General features: G+C 45.3%; 1 protein-coding gene across 4 annotated transcripts in view; it reads left to right on the top strand.

Moving 5' to 3' along the window:
- The window catches only part of LOC132995867 (receptor-type tyrosine-protein phosphatase delta-like), a 125,951-nt gene that overhangs the window by 57,580 nt on the left and 51,857 nt on the right, over positions 1–16,514 (top strand). For all 4 annotated transcript variants that reach the window (XM_061066096.1, XM_061066098.1, XM_061066097.1 and 1 more), the window contains exons 3-4: positions 2,893–3,038; positions 5,442–5,583. In XM_061066096.1, coding sequence (XP_060922079.1) covers positions 2,893–3,038; positions 5,442–5,583 — 288 coding nt within the window. The remainder of the gene's footprint in view (positions 1–2,892; positions 3,039–5,441; positions 5,584–16,514) is intronic.

Raw genomic sequence — 16,514 nt, forward strand, 5'->3', positions numbered from 1 at the left:
CAAGTGCTGATACTAAAAATAAATTAAAAATCAAGTATCCATTTTTCGTGTTAACAAAAAAGGACAGGGAAAATAACATTAATAAAAACATCAACAAACCAAACTACAGTCTTCTACTGACTAAATAATTGTGATTCAAAAAAGACGTTTGTCAGGCAATAGGATAACATTTCGCTTTTAAACTCGTTAAAAAAAAGTTTAAACCATATTTTTGCACCTCTAAAAACTATGGTCACAAACTATTAACAGATCAATTATTCTCATCATAGGGCAACAGTACTTCACGGTAAAGGGTTTCTTCACGGCTTGAGTTTGCACAATGTCTGCTCATAGATCATCTTTGTGGCTGTCAAGGTGCCGTTTGTTTTCTTATTCAGACAAACCCGAGGTTTCAATCAGCCTGTGTCTACCTGGAGCCATACACAGAGTCCCGCAAAATGGATGTTTGTCGGCGGCAGACCTAAAATGGGGGTATGATGGCGGTATCAGCGGCCATGTCTGTGAAAACACCATTACCTCCACGTCACGCCTCAATAGCTCCACATTGTGCGACGACTCACCAACCCCCCGATCCACCCTCTTCCCCTCACCTCCAGTGCTGATCTCCTGTACATGTCGCCGCAGTCTATCACAGCCGGCGTGGGGAGACGCGCTGAGCCGTAATGGATGGGCCCGGAGCGGGAAAACAGCCCCCAATAGCATATCAATTACCCATCAGCCCCCTCTCGGCGCCGTGCCAACGTGCGCCACGCCCCGGCCAAGTGAACGAGATAAGGTGCAAAAGCAGATATAATGGCGCTTTTTGTCATGTACAAATTACACAGTGTCAACTCCGCAGCCCACCTGTCGGAGCTGTCAGCCGGCGGAGTGAGGGATTCTGGGAGTGTGTGCGTGTGAGAGAGAGAGAGAGAGGTGGAGAGAGAGAGAGAGGGAGAGGGAGGGGGGGAGCTTGTTAATATGTGTATGCACGAAAAGACTATGTGCCTGTCGTGAGGCAATCAGGTGATTTTCCCCGGACTCATTTGCCCGGTGGAAGCCCAGCTGCTCGGCTGTTTCTCCGCTCGCCCTTTTTGATTGCTGACCACACATCTTATGTCACCTCGCCGCCAAACCCGCAGGTTAATTTGTCCCCCCCCACCCCCCGCTCACAGCGGCGTAACTGCAGCTGCTGGGCGCTGTACGATCTGGGAGGAGGAAATCAGTCGACACACACAAGCGGGCAGGCAAACAAGCCAATCACGTGTTCCCCTACACACACACACACACACACACACAAATTAGGTGATTTCGGATGGTTGGCATTACCGCAGCTGTGTAGCCGCTAATGGCTGATGTGATTGATAAAAGGCAAACGGTGGCTCCGCAGGGGGGGGGGCAGACGGGGCCACACCTCCCACTGGAAGCTGGCTCTCGAGCTTCGCGGGATACTCGGGGGTCTGACTTGGTATTATGACATAATTTCCATTTGAAATGATGTCGCCCGGTGATCGACGTGATAAAGCTGGAATGTAAAAACTCACAATCAAAGTCTCATCAAGGGGAGACGGGCGTCCTTTGATTACCAATCACTTTCATGTGTTTTTGATTTCCAGACGGTTGTAATAGAAACGTCAGCCCGAGCAGACGCTGATTGTCCCACGAGGGAAAAAAAATAAAAAACAGCAAAACATAACTTTACGCTTGGAATCAAATTTAAATGTTCAGAGGATTATTTTGAATTATACTGAAACAATTGTAGTTGCAGGGACATGGGTTGCAACTCTTCAGTGACGTGGAGATCTGAACCATTGTACAGTGTTTGTCCGACCACCGCAGCAGAAGGGAACCGGCCATGCCATCCACACAAAGCAAACATTGTTCCCCTCTCACCTCCAGTCCCCCGGCATTTTTTGCATTTTTTATCCTCGCTGCCTTTACACTTGACTCGTCGCGCTGAATCGAGGCAGCAATTAGGAGCAGGCGAATGCTCGCGTCGCCAATCAGAGCATCGCCAGGGCCTTATCAGGTGCGTGTCTCATTTGCATGGGGCACAACCACCGTGGGCGGATTTTCGAGAGATTAGTGTTGTTTGCTGCCGAAACCAAACAACCAACGCCTGTTTCTCCAGGACCGTTTGGAAAATGTGAACGTCTGTTATCAAGAGGAACAAAAAAGGGAAAAATGTGTCCCCTTCATTTGGATCCAGTGGAGCAGAATGCGGACAATGGGCCGGGTGACAGCTTGTTAGGATGGAAGACTCGTGTGCTGACTGACACTGAAACAAGCAGTTCACAGACAATTATCCTTTCACACAAAATCTTACAACGCGCCGAATGATCTACACTTGTGTTTTTCCTCTTTTTAAGAACGTTTTCAATCTTTACTGGAATTTCAAATTAGTGTCACCGCTGATTACAAATTACAATGCAGCACGAAAAACAACCGACATCCCAAAACACCAAATTTCTTTCATATTTCAGAAACAAATCAAACATCAAGTGCAACATATGATGGTAGTTTTTCGTTTTTGTCCCTTAATCCAAGAATTCCACCCTAAAAGTCGGCCTGTTTATCAAAGTGAAAATCCTTCCCAGGAGATTTCAGAGTTACTTCGAAGGACTTCCAGGGTCAGGATAAAACACTTTGCACATTCTGCTCCCGGGACCCCTGTCCTTTCCTTCTGATCCCAGCCACTGATCATCTGTTTCCACTTGCACAATAAAGTCGGTACAATGTCCTGTCTCGACCTCCACAGACAATCCTCTTAACGGCCACATGCTGAAATCTGCAACTTTGGTGCTTTCCGGTGTGTGTGTGGCTTGATAAGAGAGATTAATTGCTCTGTCTGCAATGTTTAGCTTGCTCGCTAACTCTTTTTTTGTTTCTGTTATCTTCTGTCCTGTCTCTCCCCAGCACCACCAAAGTTTTTAAGAACCCCCAATGACCAAATAGGCGTGCAGGGAGGCGTGGCGTCCTTCATCTGCCAAGCCTCGGGAGACCCACGGCCCAAGATCGTGTGGAACAAGAAGGGGAAGAAAGTCAGCAACCAGAGATTCGAGGTATTAGGTCTATTGTTCTGATGTAAAATGCTCGACAAAAATGGAATGCCTCCGCACTGCTTCTGGCTCCGCTTGCACATAATCCATCGCGCCATTGCTTTCCTTTTGCCCGACTTGCCACCACGCATTAGCAGGCTCTAATAATCATGCCGGCCAGCCTTTTGAACATGCAGGAGTTTTAATGAGCGAGTGCACCGCAGATCAGGGGGCAGATTTGTAATCAAACGAGAGACATGAAAAGAGCAATTGGACAGAAAATAACAACTTGTGGTGCGACTAGGGTTTAAAAATTCCTGGAATATTCAAAGTTGGAAGCTTTCCATGGGAATTAACAGGAATATACGGGAATTAACGGGAATAAACTGGAAATGTTGTGGGTAATTTATACTAACTGTATTTACCTTGTCATATACAGACATGAATATAAACATTTTGTTTTGTCATAGGCTGATTTGAGCCTTGAGGAAACTTTGGGCACTTGACTATATGCTTCTGCATCTTTGTGTCATTCTTAACATAGGTCTTTGCACAGTATTTGCTAATGTACACAGCCTTTCCTTCTACATTGGATGGGGTGAAATGCCTCCACACATGAGATAGTGCACGTGGCATTGTTCTGTAGAATAAGATGAGAAAAAAGTTTGTAAAAAAACACTAATGCAATGCCAGAGATATAAATAGTTAGCCAAACAATTGGAATCGTCTGTAAACATATTTTACAGTTGATAGATAAATGAATGGAAATAGGCTAGATGAACAGATTTGCAACCCTAGGTGCGACCCAGTTACCTACGTTAGGATCACGCCACATTTTCCGGCTTTACTAAAAGCGAAAAGTAGTGCTTTCGCTTTAAGGAATATCCTTTTGCTTCGTGGCATGTTCATCTAAATGCATGTCCTACCCTCCCCTATTTGGGCTGAAGCTTTGATTTCTGGTCAGCTTTAATCTGCACTTGGGCTCAACACCCATGAGAAATAACACATCTCCGCAGAACACTGATAAGATTTCTATTAATTTCTGTGTCAGTTCTCAGGACTATCAGGGTGTCGCTCCCCCCCCGCCCGCCCTCCTCTGCTCCCGAGCCCCTATTTGCTTGCTCGTGCACAGCAGCGAGGGCTTAACAGAGCTCGGAGACCTCTTCTTTGGCGCCTCATGCCCGCAGAAATCTAATCTTATCAGAGTTCATCGCGTTTGCATGGCATGTTGTGCTGAATGCTAACACGCACATTTTCATTACCTCGCTGCCTCTCGCCGGGGCTTCCTGGCCGCTGCCATCCCGCACCCATTCAATCACGTACTGGCCGCCTCATCATCTAACAAAAACCCATTTCCTTTCAGAAGTAGTCTCGCTGCATCCTTTTCCTAATTTGCTCTTCAGCTTTAACTAAGAGGGGCCCGGCTGCTCTTTACCATCCCCTGCCGTCAGCTTGAATGCCCACACAGCTGCAGCCTGGCCGATGAAATGTTGTTAACTAACGCGTGCACAGAAATATTGTGATTTTTGGAAATGTTGTAGGCCTCTGTGTGCGTGTGTGTGTGTGTGTGTGTGAGAGAGAGAGAGAGAGTGTGTGCGTGTATCAGAGGTCTCAGGCCTCTCTTTATTGAAATCTAACTCTATGCTTAAAAGAGATTAAGTTATGACACAGGGCTTTCTAGACTCAGTGAGTATACAACATGTAGCATGCAAAAAAATAGCTGAATAAGCTACAACAAACACCTGTTTGTGAGCATTTTATGTGTCGTCCGTCCAATACAGTCGGTCCTGTCTTATGTACCACTCTCTCACCCCATGGTACAACTGTCCGTTACCGTTTATCAAGCCGTTGATCACCTCTTAACTGTGTGTGCTTGTTTCTGTCCCATCGACACAATCCAGTGTGATGCATTGTCTCAAGCGATAGTGTTAACTTTAAGAATGGGACACGTTCAGGTTTAAAATTTCAATTCCGCAAGCCCAAAAAAATTGTGACCAAGATTAATTTCTACCCATTCTTAAAGTTAGTCAGCTGCATTAGCAATACAATAAGAAGCACATAAGGAATGGATCTAGGTCATATCTATAGTAAAAGAGCTACAAACTATGAGAGTGACATATGCTCAGCACTTACACACTATCTATCTCTGTATGAATTCCAACACTGCACAGATCCTCAAGTTACCTGATGCACATTTACATTGCACATTAATGTTCACACAAAACCACTAGGGGTCAATGTAAGGTACAAAGCAACTTAGTTTCTGTCATAGGAAGCACCGTGTGTCAGTCTCCATCAGTGTCCAATGCCAAATGTCCTGTTGGACAGTGTGTGTTGTTTGTTGTTTCTCTCGCTGCGGAAGGTCCATCCCCCCCCGTTGGGTGCCCAAAAATCACCTATAACATATCTAATCTCTCGCACCTGCAGGTGATCGAGTTTGATGACGGCTCTGGTTCCGTGCTCAGAATTCAGCCATTGCGCACGCCCCGAGACGAAGCCATATACGAATGCGTCGCCTCCAACAGTGTTGGAGAGACGAGCGCTACCACCAAACTCACTGTCTTACGTGGTAGGTGGTCCTCAACTTCCCCAACAACACACACACACACACACAACTCCCAGCTAACTCAGGTAAGCTTGTGTATTGTGTTATTTTGTGTCTGTCCTGTCCTCCTTCCTTTCTTTCTCAAAGTGCGCACCGCACAGTCAAAACCAATTAGAGGTTTGAGTTGTGTATTCTAACTTGATAAGATTTAGTCCATTAGGCATTTAGCCGCGCAAGTTTCCGTTTCTAAGTGACTTAAGACATTTGCATACACATCCCTGACACAATAATTAAGATGCCAGTTAAATTATGCAAATAGAAATCCATCCCTAGCCTGCGGCGGTTTAATGGAGAAGCTCGGCAATCATTTTCAAATCAGTCATTTCTCATCTCTGCCGTTCGGCTTTGATATTCCTTTGACCGTGCAGAAAGTAAAGTGGTGTATTCCTATGTGATTAAAGATATTGTTGATGGCAGTCGTCATCTAGTCACAGGTTGCATCAACGCCAGTGGCTATAAATACCCAGCACTCCTGTGTACTTATGTTGTATAATCCAGGCCTGGGAAGGCGCTGCCGCTTCGCTTACTTCCGGTGAGCGCGGTTAATAAATCATGGGACCAATTGTGAAGTTGGTTGACTCGGGTTGACAGCGGCCCCTTTTAAAATAAGCACTGAGCAAAATTGTATCTTGATTACACACAACATTCCATTCAAAGACAAGTGTGCGGTGGCCCTGAGCTCAAAAGGCTGCGTATCTCTCTAAAACACGACTTGTTTGGCTGTGAATAGAGAAAATGGCTTTAGAAAAAAAAGCCTTGGGCTGCCTGAATGAGGTGTGCTCCATTATGGGCCACAATTACACAACATGGCAAATGAGTTCCTATTGAGAGGGGGTCCCTCCACCCTATAGAAAAAAAGCTGGCTCTGCGAGTCTCCCCCCCCCCCCATCCCCTGGTTCTTATCTCACCAATGAGCCAACAAAAGGCCCTTTGCACCGTCTCCAGGGGCCGATTGAAAGAGAAAGGTGGCACGTTTCGCAGGCAGCTCCCTCCTGTTTACTCTGGAGCACAGTGTGGGTGTGTATGTGCGTGCACTCGCTCACATGCAATTCCGTGCATTTCCTCTTTCACTCTGGCGCCGTCTATCTCTGTTTTTCCCTAGACACACACTCACAAACACACACACACACCAACAGATAGCCGAGAGACGGGTAGAAGCTGCTCTTCCCAGGCTCCGCGGTCTAGCATTAGCATGTTTATTACCATTTCCATTTTGCACTTCTGCTCGCTCTCCTTTCCCATCAGTGTATTGAAGGTGAGTAACGGCCTATCGCGGAACAAAACCAAAAAAAAAGAAAAGAAAGAATAACAAGAAAATGCTTTTTCTTTCTCGGCTTTGGTGCGAATACAAAATTGGTGCTCCCTGTCACCGCACTGCTTTCTGTAGATACATATAAACAGGGAATGAATGATTTATTCAGTAATCTGCAAGATTTGTATATGAATATGTATTCCCATTCACAACAGGGGATTTAACCTATATCCTGTTCGAGCATTAACATTTGCTACACATCTGACATCATACTATGGAAATATAATGTTATGCAGTTCGGTAGTGATGCTTATAAAACCGTATGAATGGCAAAATAATTAATATATGCAGTTATAGCAATAGGAAGTAAGATGAGACTCAAACATAAACAGAAAGGAAAATGATGTATGGAGGATCTCAAGGATTGCTGTGATGATATAAACTGCCAATCTGTAATTTGAGTTCTACCCTTTTCTCGAACAGTTATAAGTAAGTAAGTAAGTTGTAGAAATCCATAAAACAGCCAAACCAATTCCCCCTACTTGTCCAAAGACACAAGGACGACCGACTCGCAGGAAGCGGGGGGGCAAGTCGACACACTGCACCGAGAGCCGGGCGCTGTGTGAGCTACTTTGAGGCAGCACCAGGTTATCTCAGGATGCATTATATATAATTTAAGGGGAACCAAAAAGCTTCCTCCTTCCAAAAATACTCCATACAGTACAATAAATACACTGCTGGTTCACTACTTATCATTTCACACGACATAAACTGCAGTTTGAAAAATGCAACTACACACTTTTTTTCTGTCATCACGGCCGGTCTAAAAAAAAAAGTTATTTCTCTCCACAAATTGGAGGAAGACTGAACTTCCACACAAGTGAGCGGCGCACGGGATAAACAAATGGGAAAAAGTAAGATAAGTGCCACTACACCAGGACTAATCCATATAGAGTGTCTGTTCGTTTAGTTCATTTGGGCTCCAATGGTCCGTGGCAACGGCTCCAAAGCATCTGTTGTGGGAAGCTCGCCACAGGGGGGCGATGCCTAATTCCATGAAGGAAAAGCACATTGTTGTAATTGCCGTGCCATGAGGACTCGAGGAGAATCCAAAAATCCAGAGTAGTGGGGTGGATATTAGTATTCGGATGGGCCGCCCGACTTGATGGGAAGCACCATTAGTAATGAACTTCCAGGCTTAGAGAAGCGATTTGCATGAAAGGCGAATCCCAGAAACGTAATGATGTTCCAAGTCAAATCTGCCAGGCCACGACATGAGGTATGGGATCTCTCATTGCCTTTTTTTTCTCTTCTCTTTCTCGTCGGCGCCCTCTGTTTTGATTAACTATGAGATGACCCGACTCATATGCCACTCATGTCTTAGAATTAAGGTCGTCTCTATTTGCTCGGTAATGGAGAAAGACGGAAAATGGATTTCTGAAATGAAGAAACTGAACATTTTGGGGGCGTCGCGGCTGGAGTATGATTTCAGTGAAGTGGTATTTCATCTGATTTATGAATAAGCGCCTGTTAGATATCTGCATGTGCTCAGAGAGCCTCCGACAAGAATATCTGTCACAACAAGCTGTTAGAAATCTTAATTTTAACCGTGAACGATCAATAAAAAACGGGAAAAAATGCGTCCCACACATCTCACAGAGTCTAGACTGTGTGCGAGCGAGCATTTGCAGCGGGATGATGTGTGCGTTTGAGTGCTGCAGTTCATGATTCAGGCATGATTAAGGATTTATATTGCATCCTCATACCTCCATTACGCTGTCAACAGCCATTTCCTGTGCCCCGCACACACGCCGGCAAACTTATGCAGCTGTGCACAACTTGACAGTGGGAGTGGAAAATGGGAAGCCACTCTCCTGTGACGGAAAAAACAGAATGCATCATTTCCATTTGTATGGAACGGTGCGACGGCGCGGTCAAAGCCGCGGAGCTGAGACAGATCTCTCCGCACACAATGAAAAGGGGCTGCTACATGATCGCCGATTATTCATAGACAATGTACGCACTCGGCTCTTTGTCACCGTTATGAGAAAAATTGTTTCCGCACATAAAAGACGCCAGAAGCCGCTTAATTTATATTCTAAGCTGGGATCACTGGTACCCACATGATGCTAGTCAATGCAAAATACTGTGCACATAGCAAAAACCTGTAGAAAGCCGTGATGGAAATAGCATCGTGTTTCCCTGGCACAGAAAAAGTGTGATGCCTTTTCTTTTAAGAAGAACAGGGTGAGCAATGGAACCAAGGCTGGTGTGCATGGCCACATTACGTAGGAAGATAAATGCTGTGTCAGCTGCCTCGGAGTGTCGGAGCAAGGGATGTACTGTAATGGGGATGAAGCGAGTGAGAGTCGGGGTCCGGCAGATCCACTACACTTCCCTGGACTTGCTGGTGGGCGCTGGACCTGGGCTGCCACACAGAACGCCCAGTTTTGTAAAGAAGAATTCATTCAATGTTTATGTGAAAACACGCTGAGTCACTGTCGGAGCCTAAATCTTTTCTTAAGCATGAAACAGATACTGTCAATGTCTTCCAACAGCCTTTTTTATCACTGAGGGAATTGTACGACCAAAATAGTGAATCCTCCATGAGGCCAAATTGATATTGATTTATACTCTTAAAATATATCTATGAAACTTGAATTCCCTCGGTGCCCCTCTAGCAGTTCTATGGGTTTTCCAGGAATAAGCAGTCGTTAAAGATTTATTTGCAGAATGTTTTTCTCAAGTGAAGATGTCGAGGCAAATCGTGACTGACAGCAGCCACTTTCTCCTCACGTCCATTAAATCCATATTGTTTGGCCTGATGCTGCGCTCTCCTCACGTCCTCAACTTTCCCATACGTCACAAAAATGAAGTAATGTAATGTAATTAATAAGATTGAGTCGACTGTCCCCCCCCACGGAAATAGATCTCTTCTCCAGAAATAAATAAATTAAAGAAGACCCAATTTGAAAAAAACCGAATCAACCCCACACCCACTTAATATCTTCTCTACGCTTAATCACAGGAGCCAATTGGTGTGTGTGCAGCACGCAGGATGATTTAAGACAAAAAGCGCTGCCAACAAGATGGATGTCGGACTTTGGCGCCGGCGTGCTGTGTGGGAAAAACATCTGCAGCCGCCACAGACACACTTGGACTGCGCTGCGGGAGATGATCGATAACACTTCACGTGCCGCGACTCCGTATTTGTTTTAATCAAAGTAAACACGGCCTCTTGCATTAATAATTATTGATTCAGACAAATGAGGTGTGTGTGTTTTTTTCTCCCCTTCACTGGCCTGAGATGCCGCTGCTCCCCCCCGGTGACCTCACAGGACTGGCAGAGTAATTAGCTGCTCGGTGGTTGTTAAAATATGCTAATTGTTTTATTTCTATTAATCTTAGGGAACAGTGCACTTTGAAAAAACGGTTCTTTGCAAATCAAAATCTTTAAAATCGGGTTTTCATGCATATACAGAAAATACAATTCAGTAGTTTGTTGTTGTGTGGTATGTAAAAGTAAAGTCTTTATATTCAGCATCTAATCATCTGCTGCATCCTCGAAAAATAATAGATATGCCTGATGACCACAAGATAAAACATTTTACTAATTATATTCTATTCTTTTTATCATTTTATCCAATATTTACTCGAAATAAACTAGTAGTTTGTTGTTGTGTGGTATTTAAAAGTAAAGTATTTATATTCAGCATCTAATCATCTGCTGCATCCTCGAAAAATAATAGATATGCCTGATGACCACAAGATAAAACATTTTACTAATTATATTCTATTCTTTTTATCATTTAACCAATATTTACTGGAAATAAACTAGTAGTTTGTTGTTGTGTGGTGTGAAAAAGGAAAGTATTTATATTCAGCATCGAAGCATCTGCTTTTTATAATTTTATCAAATATTAACTGGAAATAAACTGCTGTCTTCTATCTGATTTTCGTGCCCGGTACATGCCACGCCACATAGCAGAGCATGACACATTTTTTTTATGGGGGAATATTCCATTGGCTGAACTTGATGGGGCACAAGGTCGTTAACCACGGAGCGGTTGCAAGTCTGAGCCAGGTAGTCGAGGGGTGCTAATGCTGCTAGCTTTGATCGTAGCTGCACTCAGAAGTCATTTTCTACTAGATTAATTGGCTACTGCAGGGTCATCCTTAATGCATCTAATGATCTTGAGAAACTTTTTTCAAGCGGGATAAGGCTGCTGGCTAATCACGGCCGACCAAACATCTCTGGAATGGAAAGGGGGAAAAAAAAAAAAGAAGTGGCAAGAATTGATTTTCGGGTGTAATTAGTTGTCTATACATAAATACGTCGAGAAGACTAGTGCGGCGACTAATTAGACGTTGTATTAAGGCAGGCTGGGAATCGGGGGGGACGACAAAAACCTTACATGTTCTCATTGCAGATTTCGTCAGCTCTAAACCCAGCTGTCACATCTCAAACCATGTGGTCTCAATATAGTAATTTCCATAATAAAATAATGCCACCCACTGCCTGCTGTGACACCCCATCGTCTCCCACAGTCACTTCCAGGAAGAATGGCTGTCTGCTAAAATTTGAGGGAGCCTGACATAACCCCCATTTTCCATTAGAGCTCTTTGAGAAGCATGAGGTCCTCTCCGCAGGATGTTAGCAAGCATGAATAATCCCCATACTCCCCTCTCCTGTAGCAGGCTCTTAGCAATATAAATTATTGAAATGGCTGGTGCTAGGTTTTTCCCTTTTCACCGGAAGGAAGCAAACTCGCGTGAAGTCGGTTTCCTTCCCGACATTCATACCGAGCGCCTCCTGCCTGAGTGCTCGTCTGAGTCGGATGATAGCATGATCGGATGCAGGCGTCCCGAGCCGTGAACCCGAAAGATATCTGCCACTGTCATGACCAAGATGCTAAAAGTTCAGATGGATTTATGTGAGGATTCAGTCAGCTGAGGAGGAGAGGGCCACGTTCAACTTTTCTCAAAGACGGATTCCGATAAAGACGCTGATTTATTTCGTCACGTGACTATCCACACACATTAGATATCGTATGTAAAAGGCGCCCCAGAAGAACGCTAACTTACCACCGTCTGAGCGCCTGCTTCTGGCGTTACCCTTACACGCACAAAAGCAAATTAATCAACAGTTTAATTTCATTGGAAAGAAGAAAAGTCTGAAAGACAAGATAATGCGCCGTTAAACACAGACGTATAGTTTATTAGACTAAACATCAAGCATCATATAGTCATCCCAGGTGGGCGGTAAGAGGCTAAATAGACAATGAATAAGCCTGCGACATAAAAACCCGAACAGATGTCTGGCAGCGGATGCTTCAAAGTGACAGGAGCATCGGTGAGAATGGAGGCGTCTCTGAGGAGAAAGGCCGGGTTTGGTTGTTTTACGGATTCCTCGCCACGTCCCCTTTATTTGCGGATGCTTAGCGCACTCGAGGGGATCGAATGAGATTTGATGGACTGTTAAGGGAAAAGGAAATAAAAGATATATAGAATAAAAGAGATAGAGGTTCCTGAGGTGCGTTTTTTTTTGTGGCGTTTAGGGAGGATTTCTGTGGAGCCGAGAGGGAATAAGCGACATCCATTTTAGCTTTGTGTTTGGCAAATAGCTCAAAGCGCTGTCAAACAGTTTTCTCTCCTCCTCCTTTGAATATTCCTAATAATAACTGACTAAAAGTGCTGATGGCAGATAAGGAGACAAGAGCTGGAGTTTTTCTGTTTGTTTGTTGCATTTTCTATCTTTTTTTCTCCCTCTCCAACTCTAAATAAATGGGGCGCTGTTTTCGGGAAGTAAATGGAATCATTGCTCAAGGTAACAACCACCAAATGGAATATGCAAAGTGAAACCCTGACGAGGGAGGGCGAGGGACAGAAGGGGAAGACAGCGGGAGACAGACAGAGAGCGATGGAGGGAGAGTCCTCGACATCCAGCATCTTTTAAAGTCTCTGGCGGGTGCAGCGAGGCGGGGGGGGAAGTCGGCAAGCGAGGCGAGAAAGACGATGGCGGCGCTGGGGAGAAAGACACGATCGTGGGTAGAAGAGGTCTAGAAATTTGCCCTCTCTCTGCGTTTTCCCCTAGTTGATCTTTACTCAGAACACCACATCTGGCTGGGTTGACATGTGTGTGTGTGTGTGGGGGGGCATCTGAGCATAGACGCCGCTTTGTGCCTGGCTTCCCGCCTGCCCAGTCAGGCCTGTAGAGAAAGGCACAATCTCCACTCTCCGCCCTTCCTGCTTCATCTCTCCTTTTCATCTCCCTCTCTACCCATCCATTTTAGGACCGCCCCCGAGGGCCATCCGACACTAACACTCTCTCTCTGCTCTCACTCGCGTCCTCCCACTCCCTTCGCTTATGTTGTAAATGGAGGGATATCACAGCTAATCCGTCATGTTTATGAATGACATCGGGCCGAGGGGAGAGTTAGGGGGGGGTGGGGTGGAGGTTGCCCTGCCAGACGTGGCGTGGCGTACGTCTCTGTCGCACGCCCTCTGCTCGGCTGATCCAATCTAACCCCGGCAGCAACGGCCGTAAAAGACAGAGGGCTCGGAGGAACATCATGAAGCGTAACTCCTGCCGTTTCTGACCGGGATACGGTTTTCCAGACCCCCACCCCCCCGCCAAACTCCAACCAGATGGAAACTCCCGACACACACAGCGAGAGGCTTTTCCGATAGAGTCCAACTGGAGAAGTAGTGAACTCGGCAAAATAATCAATCCCGAAAGCATCCGGAGAATATCAACACCATGGCCACTCGCTCTGTGGCAACGCATGCAAACTGCAGGTGTGTGTCTGTCACGTCGAGACTTGAAACAGTGAAAAACTATGCGTTTTGAGAAAAAGTAAAACAGAAACCATTTGATAAAATATGCGACCACTCCACCAGGATGTTGACTTTTACAGCTGGTTCTACAGTATCGCTCAAAATGAGAAATGGCTCGGATTGTTCATCTGTGAAGGGTTTTCGGAGGAGGAGGGAGGTGGTGATTAATAGATCGACTCTCTCAATGGCTCGCTCATAATCTCAGGCATTAGGTGAGGCTTTTTTAACGACAAATAAGCAGCATTCAATTAATTACACCATCTCAAAGGGGGGGGATTTATGGAAGAAACAATCAGCGCGGGCCAAAGGGGGGAGAGGAGGCCGTTAGTCACCGAGACAGAGTGCCGTGAACCCCGGGTTAAGAGACTTTTCTGCACCTTCACCCCCCCCCTCCTCCCACATTCGTCCCCCCACGTTCATCATCGCGGAAGAGAGCAACACAATGGATAGTATTTCACCATCCGTTCCTGCTCCGCTCCTCCAGGGCAGAGAGGGCGAAATACAATTTTTGCCCTCAGGTTTTGGGCCGTTTTTCTCAAAGAGACTGTATTTGATCAGTGAATTACTGAACTACCTTTTAGAGGTATGAGGCGATGGGGTGGGGGAGACGACGACTTAATGCCACTTTGTGCCGAGTGTGTGCCCGCTCCTCTTAGAACTCTATTACAGTAAATTGGAATTAGCTGTTTGAGCCAACTGCAGTAATATTCATTAGCAAGCGCCCATACCTGTGGAATCGACTAATGAACTAAACTGGAGCATATTTTTTTCCTCGGCCCAGCAAAGCTTTTACGCTTCGCTTTGCCGGAGTGGGTTATTTTTCACTGCACTAGAGAGAGAGATTATGTAAAAGAAAAAGAGAAAGTGACTAATTTTGTAGTTTTCTACTGTGGGTAAACCATGATGTAGTCATTTTAACGGCCGTGCCCATTTGTTTTTCCTGTTATTTTTCACCTTATATCCCAAATCTACAAGACACTTTGTAAATGTTTGACTTTGCAAACGCAGACCTGCAAAATGAAGGAGATTCGCTGACAGACTCCTCTCTCTAACTTTCCCACTTCATTGATTTTACTATGAAGATTGAAACACGCATTTGTAACCCCGGTGGAGATAAATGGATCACGGGCCTTCCGTGGTGAATGTGACCGCCCCAGCACTCCGCTAGATACAACGGGATTCGTTCTGGCCCGCACATCCTACACAGACACGTTTGTAAACCTAAACTGGAAACCAGTCATGCCTTGCCACTTAACATTTTCTACAAATGGGTTGGGAACACAAAGAACTGCGGCCTTAGGCATTAAAAACCAGGATGCACTCCCACATTTCAGTCCTTTTCAACAAATCACAAGAAAACACCTGGCTCTCCATCCTGATACGTGCCTTGTTTTGAAAAGCGTCGGAGGGGTTGACTCAGAGTTCACCGACCCGTGAACCCTTCAAACCCGTCTCAGGGAAGCCATATTCAGAATTGTCCCTCACCACGGGCTTTATTAAACGGAAGTGCTGAGCATTTTGTTTTCCATTATTGGATTACTTGAGCAATATCTACACTTGGCGGGTGCCAGGAGGCTTATTTGGGGAAATCTGGCTCACAGGAAGCTCCAGGGGGAAAACCTAATCTCATTTAGACTGGACAACACATGTGCCAGACAGCGGCGGGATGTATCAGTGAGATAAATACACGGTTTCGGATTCGCCGAGGGGCATTAAAGGGAAAACGTATTCCTCTCAATGTGTCGTTTCTCCTTTTTTTCCGCTCGGCGCTGATGCAACATGTGCTTTTTACAGTCTGCATGCTTGTCTCGCTTAATGGCTTTATCTGCCACTCATGAATGAGACTTTGCACGGTTAATGGCGAGGGTTGTTACTTTGACTAGCGTCTTAACTATTTCAAGTATTCCACCTCAGGCAGTGCTGCGACATCTATATGCTGACAACGATGTCCAGGCATGTCCCGAGTATCTTAAGTTCGAGAAAAAAGTAAATGGAGCCTAGCATTTCTACTCAAATAAGTAGATTAGAAAGAAAGAAGGCATGCTAAAACAAAATATTAAAATGTCCAGGGCCCTCGGTCAAAAAGGAATGTTTGTAAAGTTTCACCTCTGCAACAGGTTATGGGCAGAATGATGGATGGTGCCGTGTTGAGAAAATCAACTCCGTCCGAGTCCAAAGTTTTCAGATAGTTTAACCGAGCTGGTGGAAGCTGATAAAGCCAAAGGGTGGGCTCAGATGTAAAACCCCGTCAATCACCGGGCGCTAGATTGTAAAAAAAAAAAAGTGGTGCGGGTGAAGTCGGCAAAAAAACGTAATAGACGAGCAGGGAGGGAAGAGAAAAACAGAACAGATGCCGTCATGGAATTGGCACAAACACATAATAGCTGCCTGCCTTTTTGTTAATCAAAAGCTTTTACATTTGCTTGAGTAATTTTGTTTGTGTGTCAACAAAAGCATAATTAACAGTTCCCTTGCCCGTGCCAAAGGGGGGGTTTGGGGGGGGGGGGAAATACGTCAGTTGAGCAGGAGCCGAACGGAACGTTTAGTCGAGGTCGTCTCTGAACCGATGTAATAACAGAGCTCGCGACAACTTTAACAGAACTGTAAACAAATTGTAATGGACAGTGTTTCCGTGCTAATGTCCTCCGAATCAACACACTGGTTTTTGGACCAAAAAACACATTTAATGGAAAAAAGGGTTAGGGTTGTACACTGTACATATTCCTCCTTCAAGTCTTTCATCCTTCAAGTCAAATTAGGGCGCCATGGAAATATTTTTTCTTTCTCAACACCTCTCACTCCTTCA

Source organism: Limanda limanda, chromosome 22, assembly GCF_963576545.1.
Source record: "Limanda limanda chromosome 22, fLimLim1.1, whole genome shotgun sequence".
Lineage (NCBI taxonomy): Eukaryota > Metazoa > Chordata > Actinopteri > Pleuronectiformes > Pleuronectidae > Limanda > Limanda limanda.